Source organism: Phyllobates terribilis, unplaced genomic scaffold (genome assembly GCF_046119375.1).
Source record: "Phyllobates terribilis strain yellow unplaced genomic scaffold, ASM4611937v1 Scaffold_9__5_contigs__length_417890890, whole genome shotgun sequence".
NCBI classification, from domain to species: Eukaryota; Metazoa; Chordata; class Amphibia; order Anura; family Dendrobatidae; genus Phyllobates; species Phyllobates terribilis.
In genome coordinates, this window is record NW_027362769.1 from 53,050,286 (window position 1) to 53,063,926 (window position 13,641).

At 39.8% G+C, this 13,641-nt stretch overlaps 1 protein-coding gene across 5 annotated transcripts in view; it reads left to right on the plus strand.

Moving 5' to 3' along the window:
- TRAK2 (trafficking kinesin protein 2) overlaps nucleotides 1-12,546 on the plus strand; it is a 53,749-nt gene extending 41,203 nt beyond the window's left edge. For all 5 annotated transcript variants that reach the window (XM_073646469.1, XM_073646470.1, XM_073646471.1 and 2 more), the window contains 5 exons: nucleotides 205-408; nucleotides 1,459-1,745; nucleotides 6,202-6,480; nucleotides 6,931-7,030; nucleotides 9,091-12,546. In XM_073646469.1, coding sequence (XP_073502570.1) covers nucleotides 205-408; nucleotides 1,459-1,745; nucleotides 6,202-6,480; nucleotides 6,931-7,030; nucleotides 9,091-9,742 — 1,522 coding nt within the window. In that variant the 3' untranslated portion in view covers nucleotides 9,743-12,546. The remainder of the gene's footprint in view (nucleotides 1-204; nucleotides 409-1,458; nucleotides 1,746-6,201; nucleotides 6,481-6,930; nucleotides 7,031-9,090) is intronic.
- The last annotated feature ends 1,095 nt before the right edge of the window (nucleotides 12,547-13,641 follow it).

A 13,641-nucleotide genomic window follows, 5' to 3' on the forward strand; every position in this document is an offset into this window, starting at 1 on the left:
GTCCAGGCCTCGACGCTGCTGGAACAACGCCAGCACCAGAGGTGAGTATAGGCTGTGGTTATTTGGGATAATATAGTAGTTTAGAAGGGCTTGTCCTTGTAGTGGACAACCCCTTTAATGCTTAATTGACGGAGTCCCGTGAACTGGAACCTCTTTTTATATTATTATGAATCCTCTATTTATTTATTTATTTATTTATTTTAGAAAGCATCCAAAGCGTGTTTTTGATACTGTCAAAGTAGCCAATGAACTCCGAAGCCGATCATCTTCTATGCCTTTGGCAATACCTGGGTCGAATCGTTCTGGCGTGGTGATGACAGCAATGCCTTTTGAATCGGGGGCAAAAACTGAAGAGAAGAAAACTAAAATCTGCTCAGCTGAAGATGATGTGAGGGAAAAAGATTTTAAGTAAGTGACAAGTAGCTACTGATATTTTGCACTAATCTAATCTTGGCTCAGTCTGGGGACTGGTTTACTAATTATTATGCCCATATATACACACTCTCGTTTACATGCATGTTCACATTAGGCAGAAGTTTAAAAACACATTAAAATACTCGTAAACTTGTGTACATCCCAAGCACGTTTACACATTACATACACGCATACTGTACATAGTAGAAGCCAATAAAAATATGCACTTGCTTATAGACCATGAAATTGTTAGTGGTGCACTCTTTATTTTGTTTTCCCCTTTCCACATTTACAGTTTTAACAGCTATAACCTTTTTGTTATTAAAAAGTGTCTTGTGGTGTGTTGTTTTTTTTTGCGAGGCAAGCAGTGGGTGCTAATTTGCCAAACACCTACCTAATCATTCGATTTGTATTAGCTCTTGTTATGGGTTAAATAAAGAAAATGAAATAACCATATATACATGCAATTATCTTCTGAGCACTGATGGATCATAGAAAGGACCCACCCTCCTCAATATCCTGCATTACAAACTTTACTATTGTGGTGCATTGCAAGTAACATGAGTGTTACTAAAGATCTTCCTCGTTGGCTAACAAAATAAAAAATGGCCCCCAATGGTCTGTGTTTTTAGGGGTTTTTTTTGCTTGAATTTTTGGTATAGAGATTCATACAAAATGTTGGACCATTTTGCTTGTGCAACTTCTTGTATAACCGTATAAAGCCAGCTGCAGAATGAGTTAACAGTAAGTCTACCAGCTCGTTCAGATGACTGGGCCTGTAGCTCTATTTTTTTAGTCTGAAGGATCTTCCAAGGTAATTTTAAGAAATGGTTGCATTGATGCAGCTGTCAAGAGCCTTGCACGATTCCTTTAGTTACGTTACCTTTAGATACTTCTTTACTTAGGGTATTGATGGTTGAGGATGTTTTGAGATCTGCAAATGCCAATGTTGGACTGCTTATACTGGACATTTTCATCATTTATCATATATCTACTTCTGTATTGGAAGAACTGATGTAATAGCTGTATTATCTTCTTTTTCAGGGGACTTGAAAAGCCTGAAATCCTAGATGATAGTTTGGAAACTGCACTGCACAGACTGCACCTTCGGCGCCAAAACTTCCTAAGTGAGAAGCAGTTCTTCAGGGACGAGTGTGAGCGAAAACTAAAGCGTCTTGAAGATGAGGGAGATCATAGTGGCTGCAGCACACCAACAGGCAGTGTCATGTCTCTGGCAACACACTTCTCAGATTGTACAGACACTTCTGCTACCTCCACTTCATTGCGCAGTCTGTTACCGGAGAAGTTACAGATTGTTAAGCCTCTTGAAGGTAGGTGGTGAAAGTTTCAGATCTACATTTTTAGAGTTCATCTTGATTACACTAAATTGTTAATGTACTCCAGGAATGCCAAAACTTTGCATTAATCTAGTAATACAAGTGAAGATAAGATATGATACAAAGTTTCTTATCAGAGAAATATACTTTCTCCACTTATGAGCCATCTCTTAGGCTATGTGCCCACGATGCAGAAATGCTCCGGATTTTTCCTGAGCGTTTCTGCATCTCCCTGGCAGAAAAAACACATGCGGATTGTACATGCGTTTTCCTGCCAGGGACAAGCGGATGTGAAGCGTTCTTCACATGCATTTCCGCATGCGGGTTGACAAGCGCTTTTCCAAGCGATTTTAGCATCACTTGGAAAGTGCTTGACAACTTGGTCACACTATATAAATCCATGCAACCGGCATGGATTTATATAGTGTGACCGTAAAGAACGGTAAAAAATAAATATATACTTACCTTCTGATGGCCCCCGGTGTCTTTATCCGATGCGTCTTGGCTTGCCGGCAGCTCGCGGTACACTAAAGGACCTGCCGACGTCAGCGGTCGCGTGACCCGTCACATGACTAAATGATGTCATGGCAGGTCCTTTTCAGACCATTGCGAGTTGCCGGCAAGCCGAGACACATCGCTAAGGACACTAGGGGCCATCAGAAGGTAAGTATATTGTATATTTTTTATTTTATTCTTTTTTTTTTTTTACAGGTTCTATGGTACCCGGGTCCGGAGGAAAGGCTCCTCCTCTTCAGACCTGGGTACCATCCGCACATTGAAACGCATGGAATGCGCATCTACAGATGCAGTGATGCGGATTCCACACGTTCCAATGCAAGTCAATGGCGGCGAAAACGCCGCGTTTACGCAAAATAATTGGTAGTACTGCGGATTTGTCCGCAATGATAATCCGCAGCGGAAATTTCCGCAGCATGTGCACAGCACATGCATGGCTGACCTTCTACCAAGCGTTTTTTAAGCGTTTCTGCAGCGGAATTGCCTCTGCGGAAACGCTTAAAAAACGCATAGTGGGCACACAGCCTTAAGGCCCCGTCACGCTTAGCGACGCTACAGCGATCCCGACAACGATACGACCTGTCAGGGATCGTTGCCGCGTCGCTATGTGGTCGCTGGTGAGCTGTCAAACAAGCAGGCTCACCAACGATCAGGGGAGCAGCGACATCGTGCAAAGAATCTTTCCACGATGTCCTGCTCCTGGTTACCAGCCTGCTGCTGAAGCAGGAGCAGGCTGGTAACCATGATAAACAGCGGGTTACTAGGGGCACATGCGCACCTAGTAACCCGCTGTTTATCATGGTTACCACTCTGCTACGGTGAGTGGGAGGTTACCGCTCACCGGAGCAGAGTGGTAGCCATGATAAACAGCGGGTTACGAAGTGCGCGTGTGCCCCTAGTAACCTGCTGTTTATCATGGTTACCAGCCTGATCGCTGGTCACACACAGCGATGTGTGCTGACCAGCGGGAGGGCAAAGACCAAAAAATGGTCCAGGACATTTTTCAGCGATCAGCGACCTCACAGCAGGGGCCTGATCGCTGCAAAATGTCACACATAGCGACATCGCTGGTGAGGTCGCTGTTGCGTCACAAAAACCGTGACACAGCAGCGATCTCGCTATGTGAGACGGGGGCTTTACTCCTTCCTGGTCTTGAACTAATTACACAGTTTGAAAAACAACTCTTGGCCAAAGACTGACAACCAGCTCAGTAAAGTATCAGATTACAGCTCTGACTAAAGTATTTGGAGAGAGGAGAAGGAGATTGAAGCATTTAGCTCAGTAAAAGATGGGCTTCAGCTTTAATCAGGTGATTTATCTTAATTCAGTGGTGAATTCACAACTACATTGTTCAGTACTGCTGTATATTTTCCTCCAAGCTGCTGCCTCTGTTTGTGTGCTATACTGAGAAAGTAGAGCAGGAATCAATGTTGTTTATAGGAAACATCAGCTAGTTTCCACCCACTGGCTTAGAGGCTACTGTAATTGGATATAGAGCCTACAGAAAGGAAAACTACTGAGAAATGCAGGATACAAGTTATATAATGAAATAAATGTTACTCGGCATGTAAACACAAGACAACTTATTTTCAAAACTTCGCTGAAATGACAGGAACACCTTCAGTAATTAATAGTGGTGAGCGCAAGTGCTCGTTACTCGAGTTTGCCTAGGGTGCTCGGGTCTGCACAGAGTATCGCGGGTGCTCGAGTGACCTGTTCAAGTCCCCGCAGCCACATGATTCGCGCCTATTAGACCACCAAAAAACATGCGGGGATTGCGTGACAGCCGCGAAACATGCATGTGCGGGGACTCGAACATTCGCACGAGAACCCGCGATACTCGGTGCATACCCGAGCACCCTAGGCAAACTCGAGTAACGAGCACTTGCGGTCATCACTAGTAATTAACAAATAACCAGACCGTACTATTTTGGGTGGGCTATATTTTTAACATAGCTAAGTCCAGAAATACTTGGATAGTGACCAGATCTTCGTGATTTGGGCTCTGCATATTTTTAATATTTTATTTAAAATGAAATAATTGAGATGCAATTGAAGTGTAGGCTTTCAGATTTAATTAAAAGAGTTGAACAAAAATATCCTGTGAAACATTTAGGAATTGGAACCATTTTTCTACAAAGCCTCCTCATTTCAGGGGCTCAAAAGTAATTGGACAAATTAACTTCACCATAAATAAAATGTTCACTTTTAATGCTTTGTAGAGAATCCTTTGCCGGCAATGACCGCCTGCAGTCTGGAAGCCATGGACATCACCAATCGCTGGGTTTCTTCCTTTGTGATGCTTTTCCAGGCCTTCACTACAGCTGACATCAGTTGTTGCTTGTTTGTGGGTCTTTCTGCCTTAAGTTTTGTCTTCAGCATGTGAAATGCTGCTCGATGGGGGTGAGATCTGGCGATTGACTCGGCCATTGCAGAATGTTGCACTTCTTTGCTTTAAACTCCTGGGTTGCTTTCACAGTATTTTGGGTCATTGTCCGGCTGTACTGTGAAGCACCGTCCAACCATTGCTGCATTTAGTTGGTTTAGAGCAGAAAGTATAGTCCTGTACACTTCAGAATTCATACGGCTGCTTCTGTCTTCAGTCACATCATCAACAAACACTATTGGCCCCATACCACTGGAAGCCATGCATGCCCGCGCCATCACACTGACTCCACCATGTTTTACAGAGAATATGGTGCGCTTTGGATCATGGGCCGTTCCAAGCCTTCTCGATACTTTCTTCTTCCCATCATTCTAGTACAGGTTGATCTTAATTTCTTCTGTCCAGAGAATGCTTTTCCAAAACTGGACTGGTTTCTTTAGATGTTTGTTAGCAAAGTCTAATCTGGCCTTTCTATTTTTAAAGTTGATTAATGGTTTGCACCTTGTGCTGAACCCTGTGTATTTGCTCTCATGAAGTCTTCTCTTTCTGGTAGACTTGGATACTGAAACGCTTACTTCCTAGAGTGTTCTTCACTTGGGTGGAGGTTGTGAATGTGTTTTGTCTTCAACATGTAGAGAATTCTGTTTTGTTTTTTTTTTTTGTTGCATAAAGTACCAAACTGTTGATTTGGCCACACCTAGCATATATGCTACCTCTCTGATAGATTTCTTCTTCTTAACAGCCTAATGATGGTCTATTTCTCTTCCATTGAGAGCTCCTTTGACCACATGTTGTGGGTTCACAGCAACAGCTTCCAAATGCCACATCAGCTCCAGACCTTTTATCTGCTTAATTCATGATAGCTTAATGAGGGAGGGAATAGCCCATGCAGCCCATTTAAAGTGCTTTTGAGATCATTTGTCCAGTTGCATTTGGTCCCTTTTAAAAATATGCAGCTACATATTAAAGAGCTGTAATTCCTAACCCCTTACTCCATTAGGATGTAAATACCCTTAAATTAAACTTTAAGCCCATATTGATTATATAACTATAACTTGAATATGTTTTGGTAAACATTTAAAATGCCAAAACTTTCACTTTCCAAATATTTCTGGTCCTAACTGTATATCGCAAATTCAGAGATATGTATATTAATTAAAAGTAACTTTACTGTGTATCATATTTCCCCTACATGTTACAGGCGTGCCCGTACTAAATCCAAAGTGTTTAGATTACTGTGCCAACGTGCGGTTATCAGTTCACTTCCCAACATTGGCTTCATATCATGTACATGGTCATGCTACTGATTGAGAAACTTGATTGTAAATTTTACATTATGGAAGTAATTAAAATGTGTATTTTTCATTTTGATTCTTCTAGGTATTCGGTATATAAATGTACATTATACAGACCTGTTCAGTAGAACAGTGTTGATTGTTGCTTTATGTAGCAATCACTTCTGTGGTTTCTTTATATAATCCATTTATATGTAATTAAGAAGTATGCAGAGATTTGCACATTTTGAATTAAGTATATTGTATTCTCCAGGTTCCCAGACTCTTCATCACTGGCAACAACTAGCACAACCCAATCTGGGTACCATTTTGGATCCCCGTCCAGGTGTATTAACCAAAGGTTTTAAACCGCTACCTGAAGATGCTGAATACCGCTTGTGTGACCTGGAAGAAGATGATAAAGAAGATGATGATGAAGACGATGAGTGTGGAATAACTTTCGAAGTTCATGAACGAGATGAAGGCGATGTGCCAAAATCCTCCTCAAGTATATTCCTGCCACCCATAAGCCTGGCTCCAGCAAGCACCTCTGGTTAGTGGTTGTACTTTTTTTCAGCTGTAGTTTTGCAATTTGTTGGGTTGACATTGTGCATGTATGCAGGGAAAGTTCTCGTTGTAAAAGCTAAACATGTCTTTACGGTTACATTAGCCTGCCATAGACCAAAAGCCTGTTCTTCTGGTCTCCCATTGGACATTGTACCTCAATATATCGAAAGAAAGGTATGAAATAGCATAGTAGATGGAGATAGTCCACACAGTGGCGTGTAGTAAAAAAATATATGTAGAAAGTACATGCATAAATCCCTGTGAATAGTGATCTTCTGCTTTAGTTACTGTTTGAGCCTGTTATTTGTGCACATCACCTTTAGCACAATTTCTATATTGGCTCATAACATGTTATTAAATGACTGCCTCTCCGTGTGCTTAGGAATTTAGTTTGTACTGTGCAAATAACCTCGCCTTTGTTTCGTCTGTATTACAGCCACAAACCCTGGAAAGTGCTTGTGCAGCACAAATTCAACATTTACCTTCACCACTTGCAGAATCCTGCATCCCACTGACATCACTCAGGTTACCCCCAGGTGAGGCACTGACTAGTGGGGTCACCAAGGATTCCACAAAGCGTAATGGCTAAGAATGGCTTAAAGGGGTGTTCCCACAAACAAAGTACATTTTAATTAATAGATTTTGGAGTGATAAAAAGTTTCACAATTAGATGTGTTTATCTCAATACAGTGACATTTTTTTAATCTTAAAAATGTGCCCTGCTATGTATAATAATAATAATCTTTTTATTTATATAGCGCCAACATATTCCGCAGCGCTTTACAATTCAGACAATTTACAGACATTATGGGCACTGTCCCCATTGGGGCTCACAATCTACATTCCCGATCAGTATGTCTTTGGAGTTGACTTATGTGCTGTGTCCAGCCATGCAGAGCTGCTCCAGTTCATGGTTAGCACATAACACGTGTTCTTGCCAGTGTGGGGAGAGCATAAGTCACTTAAGATAATTGAGTATACAGACATGACACTGCAGGGGCTCACAGTTGCAGCTTTCTGAGGTAACACATTTTACTGCCTGTTTTATCACAGGAACGAGTGTTTCTGCTGCATCTCCAGTCCTGTGAACTCATCATAAATCAAGTCAGTGACATGTGAGTTCATCTACTGCCAGAGCTCCGACCTCCCAGGACAGGTGACCCTGCAGAAACACTCCTCCTTGTAATAAAACAGGTAGAGAAATGTTTAATCACACACATTAAAGTATATATTGTTGTGTAACCACAAAATTGACCATACCTATAAACAATTACACAACATCAATCTTAAAAAATTAAAACTTTTATTACATTAAATTTAAAATCAATAATGGATAAGGATAGCTCACGTGTGGAACAAATAGCAGTGTCATAGAACAATTTGATAAAAGTAGCCCCAAATAATCAATTATATAAATATTGTAATAACAGGGATACTGCAAAAATGTATAAATGTTGATAATCAGGTGGTAAAAGCTCACAGATCCAAACACATGAGTTTGTCAGTTCCTAATGATCACAATTTATATCTATTGTAGTCATAAAATAAGGATCTATAAATATGTAAAGTGACAGTACATATCCAGAAAAAAACCTCATAATTAAGATAAATTATAACGTTAGCATCAAATAAATCAAAGATATCTATATAAAGTGACAGTGCACAAAAAGTGACGGTGTGCCAACCTGTAACAGATATACTGAAAGTCAAGGTCGCTGATCATGAGCCAGGTTTTACATGATGCAGTCCTATGCGGGCATTTTGGACTCTTTGATACCTGCACATAAGCCGGGACGGTTTTTAGAGGTTTTCTTTCATTACATGATTGGGGGGGTATATAGTCTTTCCTGCTGGGAAATTGCCAGCCCAAACTAAAGCTTTTCCTAAAGCCTACATCGGGATGGGTGTCACTCTGGAATGGGAGGACAATATGGTATGGATTTCACGTGTCGTTTTGTGACATCTGTATTTCTTTGCCACTCTATATTGCATGAATATCTCTTCACATTACAAAGTGCTGTCTGGGCTCCATGTGTTGAGTCTGCTGCTGTGACCTCTTATGCTCTTTGGGCCTGATACATCAAGACTGGCCCTTTTCATACCCCTCTCTCGTGGAGTATCACCACCTCGCTGATTGATGGTATTTTAACCCTGTATAATTGTTATATTTGTGATGCCTTCCGGCTTGTTAGTATACCTTGTGTAATAGAAGATGTTTACCTAGTGCTCCCCTGCTCGGACCCACAGGAATCAGGTGTAATCTTTGGGGAAACCTGGCAGCAAGTGTTTACTTTTCCTGCAGTGCCCCAATAGGGGAAAATTAGTATTACACATTGTCCCTGGGTTGTTTAATACCGGACAGGACAGGTCCTCTGGAGCAAGCTATGTTCTTAGGCCCAGATTGACAGCTGTTCAAATTTACAGGCAACCATATAGTTGAGTAAACCCCTACTTTAAGACTTCTGTATATTTTTGGTGCGATTTGCTATAGAATTTTGGTGAATTTTGCTTAATTGATCTCTGCCATTATGTTACTAATAATGATTTGTGGTTTTTGTAGACATTTTACTTATTGTATTTCTTTTCTTTATATCAGTTCGAAGTACACCTCATCATCTTTTGGAGGGCCAAACTCTTGTTCAGCCAGCACATTTGTGAGTTCTCCTTCCATTTCTTGTCGTCCGAGCCTTGGAGAATATTTTGGAAAAGCGTCTGATTCTTCTGTAAGTAATACCAGTAATTTAGCAAAATTGCTGAAAGAACAAGGAATATCTGCTAAAGTCAATAGCCCATTTGTTCAAGAGAAACCTCCACGTCCACAGAACCTGCTACTTCCCTCCACTCCATCCAATTCTCCGTCCCATTCTTCATGTCCATCTCCTCTGACTTTTGAACCAAATCCCTCTGAAAACTTCCTGGCTGTCTCGAGGCCGGCCGAGAGCTTTCTTCAAGAAATGTACGGTTTAAAGTCTACACGGAGTCAAGCTGATTTGGGGCAAATGAAGATGAGCTTGGTGGAGCGGTTGAAACGTTTAGGGATCGCAAGAGTAGTCAGGCAGCCAAGCACAGAGGACCAAACGCCAGCATTAAACAATGGACTGAAACGACAGGAGTCCGCCATGTTTGTTGCCACAAGTAGTCTCATAGGTGGAATAAGAAGGAACCAGAGTCTTCCCGCTATTATTGGTGGACTCACTGCTCCTGTTTGCACATCATCCCCAAAAATGAGTAGTTTAAAAGAAGACTAAGCCAGGAATGGAAATGGACTGAAATGGTTAAACGTTCACTGTCTAGAGAAGTAATTATGGCATGTTTTATAGGCAATAAGTTGAAGGTTTGAGCATGTTGTGAAGAAGGGAAGGGTGATGGATAGAGCTGGGGCTACACAGTGACTTTGGACGCACGACCTGTGTTGTGGCCAAAAAGATCGCTTTTGGCTGCTGCTACATTGCAGCTTAATGCAGATAAATAGGACCGAATTGCAACTTGTAGGGTGCCGCGACTATGGCAAGTCTTAGTCTTTTTTGTGATTTGCTTGCCACAGTCGTGGTCACTCGCGGGTCATAATGTGACCCCGTTCACTTTCATTACACTGTGATGTAGCAGCAGTAAAAAGCGATCTTTGGACATGCGACCTGTGTTATGGCCAAAAGTCACTTTGTAACTCCAGCCAAATGAGGTTCAGATGAAGGATTTATGAAAGTGTTTGAAAAGCTTAAGAAATGGAGAAATAGATCTGGACTTGGTGAAATTAATGGTGGTTACTGTTGACTTTTTTTTTTTTAAATACACCCAAAAAAATTTTACTATGATTTTATTCTTTTTAAGTCAACAACTGGTTTTATTTCCTGCCATTAATATTTTTCCCACCAATGCAGAGCTTTGAGGGGTGAAAGATTGTACATAGACATGTGTAGAAGACGAACGCCACTAACCAGGGTAGGAGACACGTTACATAAAGTGTTATGGATCAGTAAGGAGAAGTATACATATTATTGGATATTCCAATAAGCTTTATACATCGAAGAAATGATTGTAAGATATTGACGCCACATCTGTGAGCTTTATAAGGAGATGATCTAAAATTTCCCTAAAACCTAAGCCATGCTATTACTCGTCCAGTGACACGGATATTTTCCTTTTTAAAGTTTTTGAGCACTTTAGTTCCAATGTAATTTCTATATTTAGTTATAAATTAGTCGTAAGAGTCTAAATATTGGCCCATTTTTAATGCATTTGAGTGCACCAAATTATTAAGGTGAGAAATAAGTCACCCAGAATTTCCACGTGCGCTTCACCAGGAATGGAAAGCACTGGTTTTCTTACTGATAAGGGAGTATGACTGTTTTCTACTGAAAATATCAAACTTTAAACACAATGTGGATTTTTTATTTTTAAACTAAAAAAAGCACAAACTTTATCATTTAAAAGGCTGATTTTCTATGTTAAAAGGATGACGAAAGGAAAACCTATGTATCTGGATGGAAATTCCTGCTTTGCGATGTGGTGGAATGGTTAAAATTTAGGTATTTCTTTGTAATAAACTTCTCCAGCTACAGTGATCTGTAGAACAAGGTGTAGCATTTGTAATCTGGTGCAAAATCCATCCCGTGCAATATTTATCAGAAACCCTCCGCTTGTGTGAACTTGTGAGCCATTCTCTGTCCCTTGCTTATGGGATCATCGACCGCGGACATTATACTGTACTTGTACCAGCACATGGCCAATTCTTGCAAAGTTGCTTGTTAGCGAATGCATGCACTATCTGTAGTTACATTCTGTTTGTGAGTTAGTTGCTGTGTAGCCCTGCCCGGCTTATCTTGATAAACTTAGTCCTGTCTAGGTGGCTTTAGCGAGGACGGATATGGTCTGCTTGGCCGTAGTATTGCCCATTCTTGTGATTACCGTCTAGTAATGACATGCGGAACAAAACATGTAGGGGCTTGTGTGTGTGTATATAGATAACACCGATATATTCGGCAGAGTAGGTGGGGTCATATCTCCAACTTTTATAAATGGGGAGCAATGAAACCCCTTTCATGGCCAATATAGCTACAATATATTCTTTATGTAATTTCAGGTTGTCTTTGCTTCCCAAAAAGAATAAGTGGGTGGGCAAGGTAATGTTGCTTTCCTACACAAGCAGGGCCCAATGCATGTCAGTTATCACTAATCACCCAACCACTCCCTGTCCCCTTTTTTTTTCCTTGTGCCAAATTTTTATTTAACTTTTTTTTTTTTTACATATATATAAATATATAAATTGCACTAATAACAGAGCATTATTTTAAAAGTTACTTTTAGAATGTAATTGGAAGTCCTTGAATTTTTTTACATTTACTAGAAAAGGGGCTTTTATATAATTGATGAATGGCCTACAATTCAGAGCATATTCTTGGCTGATCTGTTGGATGAAGAAGTAAAGTTAGCGGTTATTGTGTGCGAGACAATATTAATACATTTTTGTAGATTTCGTAGAGGTTGTTTTTTTGTTTTTTTTATAGTAAACTGTTAAATAACTTTGTATTAGTTATTGCCAGTAATTCCCTATGGCAGTGTAGTGAGTACTGTAAGTTGCAGAATATATAGCAGACAACCACTAACCCGGCCTAAGTGTCTGAAACACTTCTGACAGGTGATTACACTCTATTGTTTCAGTACTTTGGAAAATGACAAATGTTAAAAAGCAACAATGTAAAAAAAAAATGTCTCCAGATTCTTCCCAAAAGTAGAATTTTTAGGATGTGACCATATCTCTGACCTTCATCCTGTGTATTTATATGTATAGTTGCCATGACATGGTCTGGTGGCCTAGCAATGGAGAGATATTTCTTATGGTTAGCAAAAAAAAGTAAAAAAAAAAAAAAAAAAAATCCTTCTGATTAATTATCCTAAAGACAAACTGATCTGTTTTTGAATCTATATTTAATTCTCTGTATTTATGTATATAAGCCTTGTTGTACCGTTGCTTTAAATATGTTGACTATATAATATTGTATTCATTGTTTTTATGTTATCGCAAATAAACATTTTCAATCTTTGTACTTTTTAACTGATTTTGGATTGACTTTTTTTTTAAACAATGTATTTATGAAAAGATATCACATAAGTATAAATCATTATAGGCGTTGTAGAGCAATCTGGTTGTGTGTGGCATTGCAGTTACAATACCATGCACAACTATGGTGTGGTGCTGTTTTTGTAAAAAAAAAAAAAAAATTATTATTTTTTTCTTATCTTTGATGACCCTTTTAACCCTCTAACCAACATATGACGCACAGTTATCATATGCCAGCTCCCTGACTTTTATGCGGGAATCTTTACCCACATCTCTTTGCTGGCAGATGATGGCTGTATTATTCAACCATCATCTGCTGCTAATCGTCGAGCATGGACTGGAGCTGAGCTGTTACCCTGTTAAATGTTGTTAATCTGTGACGACGGCATTTACAGCATAGCAAGAAAAAAAAATCAAAGCTCCAGAATTTTGTTTTTTCGCCAGCAACAGCTCAAATAAAATGCAATAAGAGGTGATTTAAAACATTGTATTTACCCCAAAATGGTATCAATAAAAGCGTCAGTTCAAGTCGCAAAAAGCTAACACTTACACAGCCACATCGAACAAAAATTGAAAACTTTAAAGGTCTTGGAAAATGGCGACACAAACACAATATTTCATTTTTTTTTTTTTTTTTTTTTTTTACAAATGTTCAAACTTTTTTTTATTACTTAAATAAGAAAAAAAACTCTATGAATGTTTGGTATCACTGAAATCTTAGTGACCTAGAGTCATACTAGGTAATTTTTACTGTTTACTTTGTTGTGTTTGCTTACCTATGGTCAATTAGTCGCTATTTAAAATCAGTGAAAAACTGCAACATATTATTGACTTCTATGAGGAGAGAAAAGTCAGTGGTGTCAAATCATACAAATTTTTCTCATGATGTTGTGGGGTGTTTTTTTGTTTTTTTTTTATTAACGGTGTCTTCCCACCAATAATAATGTATAGAGACCTGTCAATCAAGCCGAGCTGGGCAGGTAGAACCCAGCGGGAAGTCTCTAGCCTCTCTGGCTCTTTTGAGATTGGAATGCTGCTGCATTATTGGTAAGGTGGGGAGGTTGTCTGTATTTCATGCTGTTCCAGTTA